The sequence below is a fragment of the Heterodontus francisci genome, chromosome 1 (genome assembly GCF_036365525.1).
Source record: "Heterodontus francisci isolate sHetFra1 chromosome 1, sHetFra1.hap1, whole genome shotgun sequence".
In the NCBI taxonomy this organism is placed as follows: Eukaryota; Metazoa; Chordata; class Chondrichthyes; order Heterodontiformes; family Heterodontidae; genus Heterodontus; species Heterodontus francisci.
Window position 1 is genome coordinate 209,162,485 of NC_090371.1, and position 24,638 is coordinate 209,187,122.

The 24,638-nt window shown below is 41.9% G+C and overlaps 1 protein-coding gene across 1 annotated transcript in view; it reads left to right on the top strand.

The window, feature by feature from the left end:
• Positions 1-24,638, top strand: part of lrba (LPS-responsive vesicle trafficking, beach and anchor containing) — a 1,007,923-nt gene that overhangs the window by 932,671 nt on the left and 50,614 nt on the right. Inside the window, exon 52 of the mRNA XM_068041130.1 lies at positions 13,022-13,189. Within this exon, the coding sequence (XP_067897231.1) occupies positions 13,022-13,189 (168 nt within the window). The remainder of the gene's footprint in view (positions 1-13,021; positions 13,190-24,638) is intronic.

Below are 24,638 nucleotides of genomic sequence, written 5' to 3' on the forward strand. Positions count from 1 at the left end.
AGTAAGGGTGGAAATTGCAGATGTACTGGCCATAATATTCCAATTATCCTTAGATACAGGGGTGGTGCCAGATGACTGGAGAATTGCAAATGTTACACCCTTGTTCAAAAAAAGAGTGCAAGGATAAACCCAGCAATTACAGGCTAGTCAGTTTAACCTCGATGGTGGGAAAGCTTTTAGAAACGATAATCTGGGACAACATTAAGTCACTTGGACAAATGTGGATTAATTAAGGAAAGCCAGCATGGATTTGTTAAAAGCAACTTGTATTTAACTAAAATAAGAGCAAAATACCATGGATGCTGGAACTCGGAAATGAGAACATACAGTGCTGGAAATACTCAGCAGGTCTGATAGCATCTGTGTAAAGAGAAGCAGAGTTAACGTTTCAGGTCTGAACATCTGATGAAGGTTCGCAGACCTGAAGCGTTAACTCTGGCCGAAATTTTACAACCCCACCCCCCCAAAAAAGAGCAGGAAGGTGGCGGGGGGTGTAAAATGGAGCTGGAGGCTCAGGTGCCCTTCCCAACCCACTTCCGCTGCCGCCACCACTTATTGCAGGGCGGCAGAATAGGAAATACGGCCCGCCAGCCCCAGGCCAATCAAGGCCCTTAAGTGGTAACTTAACGGCCACTTAAGAGCCTCCGCTCACCGCCACAGGGATTTTACCATTGGCAGGTGGGCGTCCCAGGCTGGAGACAAGACGCCTGACAAAAGCAGTCAGCTGTCTGATGGCCTGGGGGTGGGGGACACTCATGATCAGGCACCCAGTGCCCGACAAAAGACCGCCCTTGCTGCCCCAATCTCACCAGGCGAGGCAACAAAAACTTACCTTGGTTCCGGGCTCCCCAACATCTTCATCTTGAAGGTGGGCTGCAGTCCCAGCAGTGGCCACTGTTCCTGGTGGCACACCTGGGATAGAGAGCTGCCGGCCAATCAGAGGGACTTCTTCCCTCAATGAGTGTTCAAGGCTCAACCATTTTCAGCTGTTTCATCAATGACCTTCCTTCAATCATTAGGTCAGAAGTGGGGATGTTCGCTGATGATTGCACAATGTTCAGCACCATTCGCGACTCCTCAGATACTGAAGCAGTCCATGTAGAAATGCAGCAAGACCTGGACAATATCCAGGCTTGGGCTGATAAGTGGCAAGTAACATTTGCGCCACACAAGTGCCAGGCAATGACCATCTCCAACAAGAGAGAATCTAACCATTTCCCCTTGACATTCAACGGCATTACCATTGCTGAATCCCCCACTATCAACATCCTAGGGGCTACCATTGACCAGAAACTGAACTGGAGTAGACATATAAATACCATGGCTACAAGAGCAGGTTAGAGGCTAGGAATCCTGCGGCGAGTACCTCATCTCCGGACTCCCCAAAGCCTGTCCACCATCTACAAGGCACAAGTCAGGACTGTGATGGAATACTCTCCACTTGCCTGGATGGGTGCAGCTCCAACAACACTCAAGAAGCTCGACACCATCCAGGACAAAGCAGACCGCTTGATTGGCACCCCATCCACAAACATTCACTCCATCCACCACTGACGCACAGTGGCAGCAGTGTGTACCATCAAAAGATGTACTGCAGCAACGCACCAGGGCTCTTTAGACAGCACCTTCCCAACCTGCGACCTCTACCAACTCGAAGGACAAGGGCTGCAAATGCATGGGAACACCACCACCTGTAAGTTCCCCTCCAAGTCACACGCCATCCTGACTTGGAACCACATCGCTGTTCCTTCACTGTCACTGGGTCAAAATCCTGGAACTCCCTTCCTAACAGCACTGTTGGTGTAGCTACCTTACATGGACTGCAGCGGTTCAAGAAGGCAGCTCACCACCACCTTCTCGAGGGCAATTAGGGATGGGCAATAAATGCTGGCCTAGACACTGACGCCAACATCCCATGAATGGATTTTTTTTAAAAGTCCCGCCTCAGAACATTTAAAGGCCGGGGACCCGCAAAATGCAGGTCGGATCCCCAGGCCAGGCGGAAGCAGGTTTGCCACCCACTTTTCAGTCAGCGAACGGCTCCCGTCCACCAAGAGTAAAATCCCGTCCTATTTCTTTCTACACAGATGCTGCCAGACCTGCTGAGTATTTCCAGCACTTTCTGTTCTCATTTTATATTTAACTAACTTGATTGAGTTTTTTGATGAAGTAACAGAGAGGATTATTGAGAGTAATGTGATTAATGTGGTGTACATGGGCTTCCAGAAGGCATTTGATGAAGTGCTACATAATAGGCTTGCTAGCAAAATTGAAGCCCAAGGAATAAAAGAGACAATGGCAGCATGGACATGAGTGACAGGAAACAGAGACTAGTGCTGAACGTTTATTTCTCAGACTGCAGGAAGATTTATAATGGGGTTCCCCAGGGGTCGGTACTAGGACCGCTGCTTTTCTTGATATGTATTAATGACTTGAACTTGGGTGTACAGGGCTCAATTTCAAAATTTACAGATGATGCAAAGCTTGGAAGTATTGTGAACTGAGGAAGATAATAATAGACTTCAAGAGAACATAGACAGACTGGTGGAATGGGCAGACAATGGCAGATGAAATTTAATGCAGAGAAGTGTGAAGTGTTACATTTTGGTAGGAAGAACAAGAAGAGACCATATAAAATAAAGGGTACAATTCCGAAGGAGATGCAGGAACAGAGAGACCTGGGGATATATGTGCACAAATAAAATACTGGTTTGGCCTCAGCTGGAGTGCTGTGTCCAAGTCTGGGTGTACCTACCCCACCTTCTCGAGGGCAATTAGGGATGGGTAATAAATGCTGGCATAGCCAGCGATGTCCACATCCCATAAATGAATTTTTTAAAAAGTTGATTCAGGGGATATCGAGAGGAAGTCTTCCAAAAGCTTCTCAGAAGAAATGTTGCTTCAATTTCTCTATTTCTTACACTTGAGTCTCGGGATTTCTGAAAGAGGAGAAAAGATGAACTGGTCTTCTCTTTTAGCAGACTGACCTCCACTGACTCAAAACAGCATTCAAAAATGAAACCTACTGTTGAGCACCATAAATCTTGACTTGTCACTTCTCTTGTAAACCACTCCCATAGTCAGAAGGCACCTGTTGTTTACTTAGCTGAAGACATGTGACATCTATGAAATGTTATTTTTTAAACTGAGTTCTTCCAGTGACCAGCATCTATGGAATCACTTCAGTCCTCCAATGAATCCATCTCCACAATTCTAAAATACGTGTCCTCAAAAAATGTTCTTAAATAGAAGCACTTACATAACACCGTGTATGGGCATCAACTGTTTCATTATCTTGAGAAGTTGTGAATAGAATCACTTCACTCATGAGCAAACAGCTCCACATGTGACCTAATGATGGAGGGAAGGTCATTTATGAAGCAACAACCTAGGATGCTTCCCTGAGGAACTCCTGCAGCAATGTCCCAGAGCTGAGATGATTAGCCTCCAACAACCAAAACCACCATCCTTCTACCAGGTATCATTCCAGCTACTAAAGTGGTTGCCCCTGATTTCCAATGCCTTCAGTTTTACTTGGGTTCCTTGGTTAAATACTGCCTTGATGTCAAAGGCAGTCACAATCACCTCACTTCTGAAATTCAGCTCTTTTGTCCATGTTTGGACCAAAGCTGTAATGAAGTCTGGAGCTAGCTGGTCTTGGTGGAATCCAAACTGAGCATTACTGAGCTGTTGTCATTGATTGCACTGTTGATGACTTCTTCCATATTTTACTTATGATTGGGTGTCGACTGACAGGGCGATAATCGGGTAGGTTGGATTTGTCCTTTTGGTGAACAGGACATACTGGACAATTTCCACATTGCTGGGTAGATGACAGTATTGTCGCCGTGCTGGAACGATTTAGCTCAGAATACAGCTGGTTCTGGAGCACATGTCTTCAGCACTACAGACAGACTGTTGTTGGAGCCCATAAACCTTTGCTGTGACTAGTTTCAGCTGTTTCTCATTTTGTTTTCAAAATGAAAACAAAGAAACTACAGGTGCTGTTAATCATGTATGCCAGTAAACAGTTCAAAATAGAAAAGAAGCTATTGTTAATATTTTGTCTTATGTGAAATAAAGCTTTCAGAATTTAATCTGCAGTTTGTTTCAAAGTCTTTTGAAAAAGGCAGAGAATCTCTCAAATTCTAACAGAATGGGAGGAGGTACAGTGTGCTTAATCTCAGATGCATGCTGAGAAATTTTATGAAGTGCACATGTTCAGAATGCACAGATTTGTTTAATAACTATCCAGCAGTCCTGGGAACGATATCCAGTCAAAACTCAGGTTTTTGAGACATGGGCTGAAGCCTTGAAGTAAACAGTTAGAGGAAGGTATTTCAGGAAAGAAAAGATAAACTGATTCATGTAAATGTGAAACATTATTTTTAAAATATTTTGTTTAAAACCTTATCTTGGACAAGAGAATTTGTAGTTACTGAGGAAAAAGCGTCGACATTTTCTTTCAAAAGAAACATCTGAGTGATACAGTCTGTTCATCGTGGTTTTAATTGTTATTATTGGTGGGTTCTCCAGACTGGTCATGGTTATTTTCATGAATCCTTAGGAGTTTCTCCATGGTAGCTTTCTAGTCACATTTGATTTGTGAATTTCTGAGCTCTTCAATTCTATTATGCTGTTACTTTGAGTCAATTCACAAAGTGTGGATAGCAAAAGGATGATTTTAAAAATATATAGCAGCATGAAGTAAAGTATGTATGAAGTGTATACTTCATGCACAATTTTAATACATTACTAGAATATCTCAGTGATGCAAAGGACTTAAGGACAGGAGTAGACAAAATCACTGATAATGCACCAAAGGGTACAGTTTCACAGGCAGAGGTGTGCAATTTTCTGGTCTGCATTGCTAGAAATGCTGGGATTGGGTCTCACAATCTAGAGGTTTTTTTTGCGAAGAGTCCCTGGGTCTAAAATTTCAAGTCCTTTAAAATTCTGACAGGACTTGGCAGGGCAGATGCAGGAAGGATGTTCCCGATGGTGGGGGAATCCAGAACCAGGGGTCATAGTCTAAGGATACGGGGTAAACCTTTCAGGACTGAGATGAGGAGAAATTTCTTCACCCAGAGAGTGGTGAGCCTGTGGAATTCGCTACCACAGAAAGCAGTTGAGGCCAAAACAATGTATGTTTTCAAGAAGGTGTTAGATATACCTCTTGGGTCTAAAGGGATCAAAGGGTATGGGGCGAAAGCGGGAACAGGTTGGATGATCAGCCATGATAATGAATGGTGGAGCAGGCTCGAAGGGCCGAATGGCCTACTCCTATTTTCTATGTTTCTAAGATAATTGTGAGAGTCATAAGTATTTTAAAACACTGGAGAAGGAGGCAGAATTGTACTCAACCACAATCTGTAACCTCATGGCCCGGCATATCCCCCACTCTACCATTACCATCATGCCAGGGGACCAACCCTGGTTCAATGAAGAATGCAGGAGGGCATGCCAGGAGCAGCAGCAGGCATACCTAAAAATGAGGTGTCTGCCTAGTAAAGCTTCAACACAGGACTACCTGCATGCCAAACAGTGGAAGCAGCAATGCAATAGAGAGGGCTAAGCGATCCCACAACCAACAGATCAGATCTAAGCTCTGCAGTCCTGCCACATCCAGTCGGGAATGGTGGTGGACAATGAAACAACTAACAGGAGGAGATAGCTGCACAAATATTCCCATCCTCAACGATGGTGGAGCCCAGCTCAGCATTGCAAAAGACAAGGCTGAAGCATTTGTACCCATCTTCAGCCAGCACTGCCAAGTGGATGATTCATCTCGGCCTCCTCCTGAGGTCCCCAGCATCACAGATGCTAGTCATCAGCCAATCTGATTCACTCCATGTGATGTCAAGAAATGGCGGAAGGCACTGGCTACTGCAAAGGCTATGGGCCCTGACAACATTCTGGCAATAGTACTGAAGACTTGTGCTCCAGAACTTGCCACGCCCCTAGCCAAGCTGTTCCAGTACAGCTACAACACTGGCATTTACCCGCCAATGTGGAAGATTGCCCAGGTATGTCCTGTGCACAAAAAGCAGGAAAAACCAACCCGGCTAATTACCACCCTATCAGTCCACAACCCATCATCAGCAAAGTGATGGAAGAGGTCGTCAACAGAGCTATCAAGTGGCACTTGCTCAGCAAAAACCTGCTCACTGACGCTCAGTTTGGGTTCCACCAGGGCCACTCAGCTCCTGACTTCATTACAGCCTTGGTCCAAACATGGACAAAAGAGCTGAGCCCCAGAGGTGAGGTGAGAGTGGCTGCCCTTGACATCAAAGCAGCATTTGACCAAGTATGGCATAAAGGAGTCTGAGCAAAACTGGAGTCAATGGGAATTGGGGAAAACACCCAACTGGGTTGGAGCACGAAGGAAGATGGTTGTGGTTGTTGGAAATAATCATCTCAGTCCCAGGACATCACTGAAGGAGTTCCTCAGGATAGTGTCCTAGGCCCAACCATCTTCAGCTGCTTCATCAATGATCTTCCCTCCATCATAAGTTTAGAAGTGTGGATGTTCGCTGATGATTGCAGAATGTTCAGCACCGTTCGTGACTCACCTGATACTGAAGCAGCTCATATTCAGAGGCAGCAAGACCTGGACAACATCCTGGCTTGGGCTGATAAATGTCAAGTAATATTTGTGCCACTGAATTCCCTGGCAATGACCATCTCCAACAAGAGAGAATCTAACCATCTCCCCTTGATGTTCAGTGGCATTACCATTGCTGAATCCCCCACTATCAACATCCTGGGAGTTACCATTGACCAGAAACTAAACTGCACCAGCCACATAAATACTGTGTCTACAAGAGCAGGTCAGAGGCTGGGAATTCTGTGGCAAGTAACTCATCTCCTGACTCCTCAGTGCCTGTTCACCATCTACAATACACAAGTCAGGAGTGTGATGGAATACTCTCCACTTGCCTCGATGGGTGCACCTCCAACAACACTCAAGAAACTAAACACCATCCAGGACAAAGCAGCCCGCTTGATTGGCACACCTTCCACCACCTTAAACATTCACTCCCTTCACCACTGGCGCACAGTGGCGGCAGTGTGTACCATCTACGAGATGCACTGCAGATACTCACCAAGGCTCTTTCGACAGCACCTTCCAAACCGCCACCTAGAAGAACAAGGGCAGTAGATGTATAGGAACACCACCACCTATTGGGATTAGGTAGACAGGTCAGGTGCCTTTAATGCATCGGTGCAGACTCGATGTGATTCTGTGATTTTAAGGAGCCCCTTAAAACTGGCTCATTTGACCGAGCTTTTGATCGCACACCCCACACACAAACCCTCCAACGTCTCCTTTGTCTCGGCATGGATTTTGGTCTGATTATGCCTCTGAAGACCCTGAGGACTTTTTGTACTTCAGTGTGCCATATAACTGCAAGCTTTTTGTTGTTAAGGTGCGATTATAGAAGTTCTTGTGTTTCTGTTATAATACAAAGGTCTAACTCAAGTATTAGCAGGTCTTCCAGTGCTGCTTCAATCTGACAGTCTTTCTACAGTCATAAGCTTGCTGGTGGCTGCTCATGTCTTTTTGATATTATGATAGACAGATTGAGCAGGCAGTGGCCCATTCTTATTGAGTCTGCCATTTTTGGTGGCTTTGCACTGTAATAAGTTCAGAAGTAGGAGTGAGATTTTCTTTGCTGTCTGCCATACAGCGCCACAGTATTCCAACACTGTTGATGCATTGGTGAGCAGTGCATCTGCCTATTCTTAACCATGTCAACAATTGCAGACTAGTTACTTCCACACAGGAAATGAAAAGTGGAAAGAAAGAAAGACTTGCTTTTATATAGCACTTTTCAGGACTACATGACATCCCAAAGCGCTTTACAGCCAATTAAGTACTTTTGAAGCGTAACCACTGTTGTAATGTGGAAATGTGGCAGCCAATTTGCACACAGCAAGTTCCCACAAACAGCAATGTGATAATGACAAGATAATATTTTTTTGCGATGTTGATCGAGGGATGTTAGCCAAGACAACTGGGATAACTTCCCTCTTTGAAATAGTGCCACGGTATCTTTACAGCCACCTGAGAGGGCAAGATGGTGCCTCAGTTTAACCTCTTATCTGAAAGACTGCATCTCTGACAGTGCAGCACTTGCTCAGTACTGTACTGAAGTGTTGGCCTTGATTTGTGTACACAAGTCCTAGAGTGGGACTGCCTTGGGCACACACATATTCCCTCCATCATAAGAGTGGCAATGGAAGAGGCTTGGGAGCAGGGAACTTAAAAATCAAAGAGAACCTGATGTGCTTAAAAAAAAGTAGAGGAATAGATTTTATTTCAAGTTATCATTTGGCTTCAGCATCTTTTGGTGGGCAATAGGCGTGGTTGTTTACAACAGTTTAGGCTGGGACAAATAGATGCTTCTTTCAATTCATAGCCAGCCCTTTTCAAACAGTACCAGGGAAAGAGATAGAGTCACAGTGATTATTAGCAAGTACATTTTGCAATGCTGCTTACAGTGGTGTTGAGTGTCAAATTGCCCTTCAGTATTCTGCTGAGCATTTGTGATGGAACAGTTCTATCTGAAGGTATTTTTCATCTGTACAGTCACTATGATCCACACCATGAGGGGAGAGAAATCCAAATCTGTCCACGTTTCCACACTTCCTGCCAGGGCTGCAAAGCCAATCACTACAATTTGACGTCTACGCTAATGTTATTTAATTCACTTTTACCTTTATATTAGCAGGGAAAACTGTGGTCCTTGCCTATTTACATATGATCATGTTGGTTTTTTCCCAATTGATGGTTGGCATCCTTCTATCTACAAAAGATGACCAGTGGGGCGCCCAAAGCTCCATTTCAAGGATGCTTGCAAGCGTAACATGAAGGCCCTAAATGTCGACTATCACACCTGGGAGTCACTAACTGGCGAAAGAGGGAAATGGCGACACATCCTGTGTCGCAGTACCGCAATGACCAGTTGCTACAGCAGCTTGGCAACAAGCGCCAACGTCAAAAACAACAATTCTCAGCATCACTTGGCAGCTTCACATGCAGCACTTGTGGCAGAACCTGCCTCTCAAGGATTGGTCCTCACAGCTATCAGCAAAGGTGCGCCATGAGAAGACGCCCCACCTAAATGGATTGTTTGTTGCATGTCCATCAACTTTTCCTGATTAGAGGAATACACTCATGGCTCCTTCTGCAACAGCAGGCTAAATACAATATTTTGTACTCTGAGAATAGCAGACCAATGACTCAAGCTGTCCTTTGCCAGTGCTGAGAATTGCAAAGTGCACAGTTGCATTGTAGTTAAGGTACTGGACTAGCAATCCAGAGGCCGTTAGTTCAATTCTCACCATAGTAAGTTGCAAAATTGAGTTCAATAAATCTGGTAATTGTGGGTTACCATCAGAAAAATAATCGTGAAAGCTGCCAGATTAATATAAAAACGCAAATGGTCCACTAATGCCTCCCTCATTCAGTCTGGTCTACATTCAAATCACCCACATCCTGAGAATAAATTAACAAAAAATTGGAGTAAGTTGCAAGACATCAATCAGCATTTGCTTTTCAATCTATATCCTATATGCATAATAATATTTATGGTAATCAAGTTTACTTTCTCCATTGCTATATCTTAGTTTAGTGTAGAGCAGCTCAATGTGTAGTGTAATCCATGTAAGACAGCTATGATTCAAGTTAATTCCAACAAATTATACATTTTGAGTAAGATGTTGTTAGATGTAACGGAGTTGATGCATTATTATACATGATGAAACAAGACATTTAAGGGTATAAGTAGAAAAAGGGCAACACGCTCATTGTTAACTTATTAAATGCACAGTGATCCAAAGTAGAACTGCAGCCCTGGTGACAGTGATGACTCTATGAGTTAATTTTACAAGTTTCCATTCCCAGTACAAAACCTTGCCCACCAGGAGCATATATTGGGAAATCAGGGGACCATCCCCTTTTAATGTTCCATTGATTTTGAAAATTGAGGGGTGTGCCCCTGAAATTACACTCTCAGTAGGCTACACTACTTGCCAGGAGCACAGACTTTTTAAATCAGTCCTATATGCTATGATTGTTGAATGTCAAGTTTTTATTGGGCTCCTTGGAGTAAGCAGGTGCCCTCCCTCTTCATGAGAATGTATATTATAATTTATCTCTGCTTTAGTTTTTAAAAATGTATATTGTTTTTAGTGAATTAAAATATCCTGAAAAGCATATTTCATAGGTTTGTAATTTGATATCTGTAAATTAATTTTCAGTAGCAAACCAAGAGTGAAAGGTGGTCTCAATGTCTGTGATATCTAATTGACAAAATTCTCTATGGAGCCTTAATTATTGCGTTTGTCTTCTGCTGTTTAGTATTAGTCCCCAAATCGTGCTAAATATTATACCAGCAATATCCCCCTCAAAATTTGGTACCAGTAATTAACATTTGTGATGCATTTCAGTTTGTATTGGTACCTTGTTTACTAATGCACATATTTAAGATGACAAACAAAATTGTTGCACTTTTTTTTTTACATAAAAGAATAAATGTTCATTGGTTGATCAGCTGAAACTTTAACCAAAAGTTGCATGTGTCCAGATAAATCATGCTGAGAGCAAAATTGTAAAATCAGATGCAATGAACAGATCTTCATGCACTATAAGCTGCAGCCGAACATGGCTGCACTAGAAATTTCAATACATGATTTGATTTAGTAGAATTTCCATTTCAAAAAGACAATTTAACATGACTATTTTCCATTTTATTGTTTCTGATTCTGCATGAATTAACTCCTAACTATTATTTGATAAGATCATGAAATACACCACAAACAGGGCAAAACCAGCACCACCACTATTATCTGCCATACTCCCACTATTTTAAATTATACTGCAGCATTAGAAAAGTATCTTCCTTTTACAGGACAAGCTCCATAAGTTTAGTAGGTAGCACCTAAACCTTTCAAGACCCACAAAACTCCAGGTTTGCAATATCCTTGGAACTCCAGAGGTTGCCTGTATTTCATGAGAGAGTTCTATTGACAGGGATCGCACATTTGGTGTCAATGACACTTTCTCATGATAAATGGAACCAAGTGAGGTTATATTGCTTGACCTAAAATATATGAATATGGATCACAGCCCTATAGATAAATGCACTGCATCATTAATAAGTAACTGTTATACGTATAGCTCTCTGTTTTGTGGCAACTAATGCTGTTGCCTAGGTTATCATCTAGATTTTTAATTGCGTATAAAATAATCATCGTTTAGGCATTGGTCCAGAACATTTTGGCAAATCTATCACAATTTGTTGCCTTTGTTTAAATACTGTTAGTGCTTCTTGCCTGTATTTGAAATGATTGTTGCTAGATCCTTAGTGTTCAACTTCATATATTTCTATTGTAAAACTTTTGAGGTTGTTATTGGACGTATATATTCCCGACTGGTCTTTTTAAATTTATATACACATCATATGTAGCATATAAGTGAATACAAGTGTGCATTAATCTATATTCCTGTGCTGGCCACCCTTTCACACTCTTTTGGATAGGCATTAGTCTTTGACCTTCATTACAAATGTATATGAAATGTAAAAACAGACTGTCCATTTTTTTTGAAATCACATCATTTTGAGTTTTGAAAGGCTCTGAAAAAATTAGCTGCCACTGAACTTTACTGTTGTAGGCCATCCTAAATGACTGTGTTAAAAAAAGAGGTTAAGTTAGTGGTTCTTCCCTCTGCTATGACTGGTATGGTAGAATATGGTTTTGATTGGGAGTATCCACAAGATGAAAAGCAGTGGAGGGTGTGGATCAAGAGAGATTAGAGTTTCAAGTAATAAATAATATTGCAATTACATGTAGATTAAGCTATAAAAAGACCAGCAACATTTTTAGGTGTATTTCTGTGTAAGAAACACATCAAGCAAACAAGATCTGCAGAGGCAGTAAATTAATCTTAGCAATGAAGTATGTAAAGTGGGTAAATTACTGCAGAAGGCACAACTCTACCAGATGTTAAAGCACTCTTACCACTAGTCAGTATCTACAATACACTTTGTAAAACAGAAAGCTTGGGGACATCCGCAAACTAAGTTCCTGATTTTGATTCAAAGATTACTGGAGACCTGAATTAGGGCTGGTGCTTCCCCACAGGAGGAAGGAAAACCACAGGTCAGCCCCTTTTGCTAGATTGGCGCACCCTCTCATGAGTCATCTCTTAAAAAAAAAATCATGGGCAGATGAAACCATTTACCTGCTAATTCCCTCTTGAGGATATGGTATGTGGGCAGGAGAGACTTGAGCAGTGGGTGGAAAAGATGAAATAACATACAAAAATGCTTTCTTTTCTCCCCACCTACAAAGAAATATAACAATAGCCACATTTTTACATATACACAAGGATGTCCCCAAGCTTTCTGTTTTACAAAGTGTATTGTAGATACTGACTAGTGGTAAGAGTGCTGTAACATCTGGTAGAGTTGTGTCTTCTGTAGTTATTTACCCACTTTACATACTTCATTGCGAAGATTAATTTACCGCCTCTGCAGTTCTTGTTTGCTTGTTTGCTTACACAGAAATACACCTAAAAATGTTGCTGGTCTTTTTATAGCTTAATCTACATGTAATTGCAATATTAATATTATTACTTGAAACTCTAATCTCTCTTGATCCACACCCTCCACTGCTTTTCATCTAGTGGATACTCCCAATCCTTGATTTTTTGCTCAAGAAGCATTAGTTGCCATTTTTCTGTATCCACTGCCTGTTAGGGTTGTAAACTAAAATTAAAAGAACATAGTATTCTAATAATTAATAAAGTATTGAATGTTAATGTTAAAAATATTTTTGTTAATTTTTATTTTGGAAGACTATTTATAGTCTTTCAAGGGTTACCATTTGTTGCTTCTTACCTGTATGTGACAAGCTGAAAGAATGTTGGTTAAATTGAATAAAATTTCTATGAGATGTCAGGAAATGCTGAATATTCACTTAAAACTGAGTTAATTTTTCAAATTTATTTCAGGTAAACTCACTCAGGTGATTTTTGGACACTGGGACGTTGTAACCTGTTTAGCCAGATCTGAATCGTACATTGGAGGTGACTGTTATATCTTGTCAGGGTCACGGGATGCAACTCTGCTTCTCTGGTACTGGAATGGGAAAAACCACAGCGTTGGTGAATACCCCAACAGTAAGTGAAGGAAAAATACTTAATCCAAAGCTGTGTTTATCTGATATTTCTGTCTCTTAACTAACAATAGGAGTTTCACAAACTCAGGCTTTGGGTGCAGTACCATTTGCAGTAATGTGAAAACAGTCAAAATGATCTCTCTTCCTCTTAAAACCCTTCACTTATTCAAATGTTAAATAAGCTTATTTGAATGTGTAAATAAAAGCAAAATACTGCAGATACTGGAAATCTGAAATAAAAACAGAAAATGCTGGAAATATTCAGGTCAGGCAGCATTTGTGGAGTGAGAAACAGAGTTAACGTTTCAGGTCGATGACTTTTCATTTAAATATGTACTTTGGACAAGGTTATGTTGCTTGGTGCACTACATGCTCCATGTACGTACCCAGGAACAAATGAGTATTAAGCAGTAAATGGTAGAGTCGAGTTCATCTTGTATTGTGGATACAATAGTCTCAATATTAATTCTCCACACGATGAGCAGGAGAGGGTTCCTTCCAGGACTCTACTGAGGATGTAGAAAGGGTCTCACAGTTGACTGCAGATACAAGTATAAGACAGGTAACCGATAGAATTTTTGTCATGGCTGGGAGGTATATAAACTTGCCCTGTGGTATCAATAGCCAGAATGTACTGAACTCCAAACCTTCTCCAACATTGCATCTGTTATCTGGGTCTTTTCAATAGTTGAGGTGAAATCAAATCATGCCCACTCATGTACATTGGAGACGTGAAACCCAGAAGTAAAATGATAATGAGGGATTCCTGTTGAAATTGCACGTTCCCAAGCATCCCACGATGTTCGGCATTTGTCACCTACTGTTGGCTCCTCCTTTAGCTCTAACCCTGTCTCCGCATTAATATCAAGCCTAGTGTTAGGACTCCTAATTCTTCATAAAACATTGATGAGCTAATTCATGAAATTTAATAGCATTTTAATTTTTTTTGTACGTTAGAGGAAGAATTTGACAAATAGTGACTGTGGATTTATATATTGGTTATTCTCCTATGACCATATACATGGGAAGTCAAGACTAAGTGCAGTCTTCAGGTGAAGTGTGGTTTGAGAGTGAGGGATACTTAGAGCAGTGTGGACAGATGTGATTCAGTCTCCATTTAAATTTAATAGATTCTGTCTTTATTTTTACATTCATACTTTGAGTTGATATTATTTACTGTTAAATGGCAAAACTTGTGGCCATTTGGGAAGTAGAATTGTTTTTAGCAGAGTAATTTCTACGCAATGCAGACTGATGAGTTGGAAGGAAAAAAACTCGGGTGCTACAGTGTGTCACAAGAGCTTTGTTTTTTTTATTGAAAGCTGAGAGTTCTGTGTACTTTTAAAAGACTGAGGGAAAAAAGGACTTTCTGTGAACAGTGAATGCTGAGGCTTGGTGTTTGAAGTGTGCAGACTGCAAGACCTGTTTCCAAGCAACCACAAAGATTTATGGCTGTCTTATGACTTGACTGTCGAAAAAAAGTTAGTTTTGTTTTGGAATTAAAAGAGACCAGTAAACTCTACAATGAGCAGGCTTTGAAATTTTTGCTTTGCCTTGCCTGGAAAGAGAGAAAGCCCCAGAAAAGTGTTAATCACTCTCTGAAAAGAAGCCTTGCATCTCTTAGAAAGAAATTCTACATTTAAGGTGTGGGTTTGATCTGCCTGAGGAGAGGGAAAGACCCAACAAAAGAGGAACACTGCTTTGGAGAGAGTAAGCCTTGTATTTCAGGTGTGGCAGATTATTATTGCCTCCAGTCTCTCAATAATCCCTGCCTCGAATGATTCCTGTTTCTTCTGTGTTTTTGGGAGATCTTGAAACCTCAAGAAAGCTTCTATTGCTAGACTGCTATTTCAAAATCCAAGTAAATCTGTTGCTGCACCCCTGATGGAAGACCTTGTGTGATGCTTGCTGCAGACAAATTGCCTTGAATGCCGACTCATCACAGACTGTTCCTCAATCTTACTTGGAGAGCTTTCAAGTGTCATCCAATTATTCGACTCTGGGACACGTCACCGTTCTGGAAATATCCTACCAGACCATGACAACCAACCATTTTATTATTTCTAAGGAACAGTTGTAATTCAAAACATCCCTTGAAACAGGTCCTTTGGCCCACCGAGTCTGTGCCGACCAACAACCACCCATTTATACTAACCCTACAGTAATCCCATATTCCCTACCACCTACCTACACTAGGGGCAATTTACAATGGCCAATTTACCTATCAACCCGCAAGTCTTTGGCTGTGGGAGGAAACTGGAGCACCCGGCAAAAACCCACGCGGTCACAGGGAGAACTTGCAAACTCCGCACAGACAGTACCCAGGATCGAACCCGGGTCCCTGGAGCTGTGGTTGTTTAAAGAAACCTGGTTTGGTGTGCTTTATTCTGGGGAATAAATAAAGTGTTGAAGTGGCTATTTTTCGATAGGTGGGAAACTTTAATAGTATGCTATGACCTGTGGAGTAGTGGGACTGAATTAACAGTGCATTACTCCCGCCTTGGTCGTAACAAGTGCCACCATTGGAAGAATGTGCCATTGCAAGGTGAAAAGTTTACATAGGCAACTTTTATTATAAATGTGAATGTAGGAATTTATAGATATTTTTAAACTAACAATGGATTTTTGTTAAAATATATCCTAAATTTAGCTAGAAATCAATTCAAAATTCCCAAATCTCATAGTGTACTGTTTCCAGCATTCACCATGTCAAGCCATCCCATTAATGTTTTCTCTCTCTCCCCTTGCTCTGTCACAGATTTCTCCATGGCTGTTGTTATTGCCACGCTACTTAACCACCCCTGCAGTTGCCTTGACACAGAGACAAATCCCATCTAATTGTTCCATCTTGTAGTCGGCAACAATAGTGCAAGCAATGCTTGCCCGTTGAGAGAAATAAGTTCAAATACTTCTGTAGACTGAGATTCAGATCCCTCTGAATAGGACTATTACTAGAGATAGCAGGTCACCAACAATGTATAGTTTTTCAGAGAGCATTGAAAAAGTAAATTAGATGTCCTGAGATTTACATACTTACTGTTTTCTGTGTTATAAGCATAAGTTTGAGGAACCGCTGCTGAATATTACATTGATTTCAGTAATAATGTACAGTTGGTTTAAATTTTTGTATGAACAGTATGGAGATGAAGCTTCTCCTTGAATTTTCTGCATCAGAATTTAAATCATGTTTTTAATTTCCTTGAAATATAGCTCGATGATGACGACCAGTACGTACAGAACAGGAAAATTCCACAAATCAGAGACCTGGACTATACTTATTGTACTCCAGGACCTGTAGCAAGCCTTAGCATTCAATCCTTAGGACCTGTGGAATAAATTAAAAATACTGTAGTTGCCAGATTCCTACCTGTGGAAATAGATTTAATAATTAAGTAGTTCATGAAGGGCCTCTAGTGTCAAAGACCCATACTGCAGTATCAGGATACTAGTCAGACCCTTTAAAATCAGACAGAACATAAACACTTCCATAACATTGGGTCCAGGACACAACAATTTGTCACTTCCCTCACAGTCATTAAGGAATTAGACATACAAAATAGTGGAAATGATAGCATAATGGTTATGTTGCTGGACCGGTAATCTAGAGGCCTGTACTAATGATCCGGAGACATGAGTGCAAACCCCACCATGGCAGCTGGGGAATGTAAATTCAGTGAATTAAATAAATCTATAATAAAAAGCTAGTATCAGTAATTGGTGATTATTTAACTATTGTTGAAAACCTATTTGGTTCACTAATGTCCTTTAGGGAAGAAAATATGTTATCCTTACCCCATCTGGCTTATAGGTAACTCCAGACCCACAGCAATGTGCTTGACTTGTAACTGCCCTCTGAAATGACCTAGCAAGCCACTCAATTATACCAAGCCGCTATGACAAAGCATATTGGCTCGGATTTTACAGTCAGCAGCAATATGACGGCGCTCACCGCTGACCTGAAAGAAAACTGCCCACAAAAATCCAGCAATCTCTGGGGTTTAGATTTCACCTTTCCCGATATTTGGATCTGGCGCCAAGCAAGGATGTACACATTCAAAGCTGAAATATCAAACTAACTTTTGACAAAATTATATCAAACTATGGAATTTTATTGGAATAGAAAAAGTTGACATTACACTAATACAAAATTAGTTTTTTTAGAGAGGTTGTTCAGCAGTAGTACCTTGTTTAAAACCCAGGCTGGATGTCTCCTTGTCAGTCCGTGCGGCCATGATGATCTGAATGGCCTCCTTCCGTGTGATTAACAAGGTGTAACATTTTCAGGAGTTTTTAACAGCGATATTGGAGCATAAAAGGGAATATTTTCATCAGTTAAGTGATTTCTAATTGATTTCCATCAGCGAAGACTTCGACAGTAGAATCACTGACAGCAATTTCTGGATTTCCACATTTAAGTGTACATGTGCAGACTTCCGTTTCAGAGGAGTAATAACGCGGCACACTGACATTTTAACTGTCATTACTGCCACAAAATTTGGGCCATTAAGAAAACAGGATGGCCCACCCAGCATCGACCCAGGCAATGGATTTGTGCATGATAAAAGCACACCCAGCCCAGTCGACCCTGCAAAGTCCTCCTCCCTAACACCTGGAGATTTGTGCCAAAATTACAAGAGCTTTCCCACAGACCACAAGCAACAGCCTGACTTAGTCAAACTCACAGAATCATACCTTTCGGCCAATATCCCACACTGCTCATCACCATCCTTTTGTACGTCCTTTCCCCCCAGCAGGACAAGCTCAACCAGAGGTAGCAGCACAGTGGTATATCATCGTGAGGGAGTGGCCCTGGGAGTCTTCAACATTGACTTTGGACCCCATGAGTCTCATAGCATCAGGGCAATATGGGTACAGAAAACTCTTGCTGATTACCACCTACTGCCCTCAGCTGATGAATCAGTACTAATTTATGTTGAACACCACGGAAGAAGCACTGGCAGTATCAAGGGCACGGAATGTACTCTGAATGGGGGACTTGAATGTCCATCACAAAGACCGGCTTGGTAGCACCACTACTGACTGAGTTCGCCAAGTCCTGAAGGACATATCTGCCAGACTGAGCTTGCAGCAGGTGCTGAGGGAACCAACACAAGGGGAAAACCTGTTTCACCTCATACTCACCAAGCTACCTGTCACAGATGTATCTGCCCCTGACAGTATTGGTAAGAGGGACCGCTGCACAATCCTTGTGGAGATGAAGACCCCTCTTCACACTGAGGTAACCCTCCATCGTGTTTTGCAGCACTACCACTGAACTAAATGGGATAGATTCAGAACAGATCCAGCAGCTCAAAATGGTGAGCACTGTGGGCCAACTGCAACTGCAGAATTGTATTTCACCACAATCTGTAACCTTATGGCCCAGCATATCCTTTACTCTACCAATGCCACCAAGCCAGGGGACCAACCGTGGTTCAATAAGGAATGTAGAATGGAGAGGTGACTTAATAGAGACATATAAGATAATCAGAGGGTTAGATAGGGTGGATAGTGAGAGTCTTTTTCCTCGGATGGTGATGGCAAACACGAGGGGACATAGCTTTAAGTTGAGGGGTGATAGATATAGGACAGATGTTAAAGGTAGTTTCTTTACTCAGAGAGTAGTAGGGGCGTGGAACGCCCTGCCTGCAAAAGTAGTAGACTCGCCAACTTTAAGGGCATTTAAGTGGTCATTGGATAGACATATGGATGAAAATGGAATAGTGTAGGTCAGATGGTTTCACAGGTCGGCGCAACATCGAGGGCCGAAGGGCCTGTACTGCGCTGTAATGTTCTAATTCTAAAAATAGAAGAGCACGCCAGGAGTAGCACCAAACACCTAAAAAAATTGAGATGTCAACCTGGTGAAGCTACACCACGGAAGCAACATGCTAAATGATCGCAGAACCAATGGATCAAATCAAAGCTGTGCAGTCCTGCCACATCAAGAGTGACTGGTGGTGAACAATTAAACAACTGACTGGAGACAGAGGCTCCATGAGCCTTCTCGACGATGACAGAACCCAGCACATGAGTGCAAAGCACCAGACTGAAGCATTTGCAACCATCTTCGACCAAAAGTGATGTGTATGAATCATTTCAGCCTCCTCCTGAGGTCCCCACCATCACAGATGGCAGTCTTCAATCAATGTGATTCACTCCATATGATATCAAGAAATGGTTGGGCGCATTGGATACAGCAAAGGCTATTGGTCCTGGCTGCAGTGCAGAAGACGTGCTGCAGAACTAGCTGTGCCTCTAACCAAGCTGTTCCAGTACATATGCTACACAGGCATCTAACTGAAAAAGTGGAAAGTTGCACAGGTATGTCTTGTCCACAAAAAACAGGACAAATTCAATCCAGGCAATTACCACCCCATTAACTTACTCTTAATCATCAGCAAAGTGATGGAAGGTATCATCGACAATCCTATCAAGCAGCACTTACTCAGCAGTAACCTACTCATCAGTGCTTGGTTTGAGTCCCGCCAGGGCCACTCAGCTCCAGATCTCATTATAACCTTGGTCCCAACATGGACAAAAGAGCTGAAATCCAAAGGTGAAGTGAGACATTTCTTGACATCAAGGCAGCATTTGACTGAGTGTGGCATCAAGGAGCCTGAGTTAAATTGAGGTCAGTTGGATTTGGGGATATACTCTCCAGTGACGGGAGTTATATGTAGGGCAAAAGAAGATGGTTGTTAGAGGCCTCCACCTCAGCCCCCAGGACATCGCTGCAGGCGTTCCTTGGGGTAGTGTCCTAGGCCCAACCATCTTCAGCTGCTTCATCAATCCCTTTCCCTCCTTCATAAGGTCAGAGTGGGAATGTTTGCTGATAATTGAACAGTGTTCAGTTCCATTTGTAACTCCTTCGATAATGAAGCAGTCTGTGCCCGCATTGAGCAAGACCTGGACAACATTCAAGCTTGGGCTAATAAATGGCAAGTAACTTTCGCACTACACAAGTGCCAGACAATGACCAGAGTGGCGCAGTGGTTAGCACCGCAGCCTCACAGGTCCAGGGACCCGGGTTCGATTCTGGGTACTGACCGTGTGGAGTTTGCAAGTGACCGCGTGGGTTTTCTCCGGGTGCTCCGGTTTCCTCCCACAGCCAAAGACTTGCAGGTGATAGGTAAATTGGCCATTGTAAATTGCCCCTAGTGTAGGTAGGTGGTAGGGAATATGGGATTACTGTAGGGTTAGTATAAATGGGTGGTTGTTGGTCGGCACAGACTCGATGGGCCGAAGGGCCTGTTTCAGTGCTGTATTTCTAAATAAATACATTTTTAAAAATAAATAAATAAATCTCCAACAAGAGAGAATTTAACCATTTCCCCTTAACACTCAATGGCATTACCATTGTTGAAACCCCCACCATCAGCATCCTGAGGGTTACCATTGACCAGAAACTTAACTGGACCAGCTACGTAAATACTGTGGCTACAAGAGAGGTTATTCTGCAGCTACTGACTCATCTTGTGACTCCCCAAAGCCTTTCCACTACCTACAAGGCACAGGTCAGGAGTGTGATGGAATGCTCTCCACTTGCTTGAATGAAAGCAGCGCCAACAACAGTCGAAGTTAAATATCATCCAAGACAAAACAGCCTGCTTGATTGGCACTCTATCCAGCACATTAAACGTTATCTTTCTCCATTATCACCAGTGCACCATGGCTGCAATGTATACCATTTACAAGATGCATTGCAGCAATTCACCAAAGCTTCTTTGACAGCACGTCCGAAACCCATGATGTATGCCACCTAGAAGGATAAGGGCAGCAGGTGCATGGGAACGCCATCACCTACAATTTTCCCTCTAAGTCAACCATCCTGACTTGGAAATGTATCACCGTTCCTTATTCTTCGCTGGGTCAAAATCCCAAAACTCCCTCCCTAACAGCACCGTGGGAGTACCTTTACCACACAGACTGCAGTGGTTCAAGAAAGCTCACCATCAGCTTCTCAAGGACAATTAGGGATGGGCAATAAATGCTGGCCTTGCCAGCGATGGCCACATCTCATGGATGAATTTAAGAAAAAACATGTAACAACCCCTTTTTGGAAGTCATTTATAGGGACCTTAGTGAAAGCATATTACAGCAAAGGATATGATGATGGGGAATAAGTAGTTTGGATCACTTTCTATTAGTGAGGGCACCCTGCATGTTCTCTCAAAGGATGTCGTATATGAGAGGGGCTATTTCCATGACATTACTGGATAGTAATTTATCGGACTTTGTGTATATCATGGAAACATTGGTGTGCATTTAAGTATTAGTGAATCATTTGTCCAAATCCATAGATGAGGTGAATAATTTGTTAGAATGTAGAATTAATTTGGTTTACATGCTGACAGTGAAGGCTGCCAAATTATATAGAATTTGCATTCAATGTTGGGCAAATGTGTTTCTTACACTCACGTCCCATGCATCTTTGTTTTAAAAAAGGCAATCCTGCAAAAATAAAACAATTTTAAATTATTTTCACACTATTTTTGCTGCTCCTGTTCTAATTTGAAGCAGAAATTGGTGAAACACAGTCTGGATTTAGACCTGGAGTAGGAACAAGAGAGAGAATATTTAACCACAGAACAATCTTGAATAAATATCTAGAAGTAAACAAGAACTTTTACGTATGCTTTATAGATTATGAAAAGCATTCAATCGTGTTTATCACCAAAAGCTAATAGACATTTTGATGAAATGTGACATTGACAGTGTCCCATCCAGAACCTATATTAGGACCAAATAGCAAGCATCAGGCTAGAAGATGAACAATCAGATATTTATCAGGTGAAGAGAGGAGTACGACAAGGCTGTGTACTGTTGCCAAAATTATTCAATCTGTACACAGAACAAATATTCAGAGAATTAGATGTACTTCCAGGTGTGAAAATTGGAAGTAAGGACATAACAAACTTGCGGTATGTTGACAACACAGCACTACTTGCAGAATCAGAAGAGGCCCTACAAAATATCGTAGATCAAGTAAAATCTAGCAATTTAGAATATGGATTTAGTATAAACACCAAAAAGACAAAAACAATGGTAGTTAGAAGGAATACATTAGAAGAAATCAGAGTGAAGATTGAAGTGGATGGTGTCATACTGGAACAGATAGATAAGTTAGTCCATTTAGGACAAATGATAACTGAAGATGGTAGATGCGATGCTGAAGTCAGAAGAAGGATAGAGATAGCCAGAAGCAATTTTGTGAAGATGAAGAATGTCTTAACACAAAGAAAGCTCAAGCTTTTTCAATGATTATATGCCATTCTTCACGTTAACAGCTAATATTGAGGTATTTGCTGAAGTCTCTAAATATTTAACAAAAACTACAACATATGTAAATGGGGATGAGGGAAAAAAGTATTCCTAAAATATCGATTTATCATATTGTCATGCCGACCCCCACCTGCCAAGAATGAGGCATATTGATTTCGTCATACGAACATTGATTTTAAACTGTTGCTGGAGTGACGAAATAACTGGTTTGAAAATCACCGAACACTTGGCTGGAAAAACAGACAGTGCTTGGAGATACGAAGGACTATTCCCTGGTCCACTTAACCCAAAATGGACTGTCATCACCAGACATTGAAGGTGAGGAAGCTCACATTCCAGGATGACTGCTAACATGGCAGAGTCCACAAATGGAAGTGGTCAAACCAGCTAGTCACATAACTAACCTGCTGGGTAAACTGGTTTTTTTTTAAATTGTGCCACAAAGAAAGAGGCAGAAGGCTGTTTGAACTGGAACCTGGAACGAGGAAGTCTCTCTCTCTCTCTCACACTCTCTCTCTCACTCTCACTCTCGCATTCGCTCCAAGCCACTGGCTGCACGGAAGACACATAAACCTCAAGAGAGAAAAGACTCCTACATCAGAACAAGTTGAAGCATGAATTGGGCCCCAACGAATTGCAAGCTTTACCAGCAACCAAAGACTCCACATTGAACTCAAAGGACTGTAACTACCAGATATTGCCTCAAACTTTTCCCCTTTATTCCTTCTACGTTTTCTGTCTCTATCTGCATGTGTAGATTAGATTAGATTAGATTAGAGATACAGCACTGAAACAGGCCCTTCGGCCCACCGAGTCTGTGCCGAACATCAACCACCCATTTATACTAATCCTATATTCCTACCAAACATCCCCACCTGTCCCTATATTTCCCTACCACCTACCTATACTAGTGACAATTTATAATGGCCAATTTACCTGTCAACCTGCAAGTCTTTTGGCTTGTGGGAGGAAACCGGAGCACCCGGAGAAAACCCACGCAGACACAGGGAGAACTTGCAAACTCCACACAGGCAGTACCCGGAATTGAACCCGGGTCCCTGGAGCTGTGAGGCTGCAGTGCTAACCACTGCGCCACTGTGCTGCTCTTTTATCGTGAATGCATGCTAGCTTGATTGCGTCGCATATTCGTAGTCGTTAACTGGATTAGAGTTTAAGATTAATAAACTTCCACCTTTCTTGTTTAAATCTAAGGAAACCTGTTTGATTTCTTTGCCTTACAATTGGAGCAGTGAACAAGGATTCACTAAGAGGGAGCTAAAAACACAGTGTTTTAAAATTAAACCCTGTTATGGTTAAACCAGGAAAAAGCTGAGAGGGAACCCCTAGACCCCTTTTCACCTGGTCGTAACAATATACAAGTATATACAATATACATGATTCTCTAGCTGTGCTATATAAAGAGAGTGATAAAGATGCCTGTTCTAGTGAAGGCAGATTATGCCTAAATCTGAAAGTAAAAGTGAGAGATAAACAAGTACCTTGCAATTAAGACGGTACAAGTTATGCCATCTGAACCTATCGTGTAGCTGCCTTGTAGCCCAGTTATACAGATTATATGTACATTTTAGAACAATTCTTAGATCTATAAGTTTTGAACACTCACCCAATGTTATGGAACGCTAGATTTTGTAACATGATTATGTTTTTAAAAACTGTGATTTTTAAAAGTTTAAGATGGAGTCAAAGAAGTCAAGTGACCTCATATCAACTCTGCTTAAGGACAAGGCAGAAATCTTGGTTACCAGGACAACAGAGAATCCAGATCAAAGACTTTTTTGAAAAGAGACTGAGGGGTTATAACACCTGAAGAAAAATAGATTTCACCCTCTCAGACTTTCCGATCATAAACAAGGAGTCAGTGATTCTGAGGATGCAAATGTGTATGGCAGCTGCTAACACCTGGAAACAATGGAAAGCCTGGGTGGCTCTGTTGAAACCAGACTTTGTGGACTTTGCTTATTGGAAAAGGACAATGGGGGCTATTGTCTCTTGATTCCAGATAAATGTAACAGATTTTCTGACAGCAGATAGACTGTACAGAAGACCAGTGGTGGCAGCCTCAGAGCAGTCTGTAAGGAAGGCGACCAGTGGTGGCTGCCTGAAGGGAGAGAGATAGGGAACACACCTGCTCTCTGAAGCCTGAA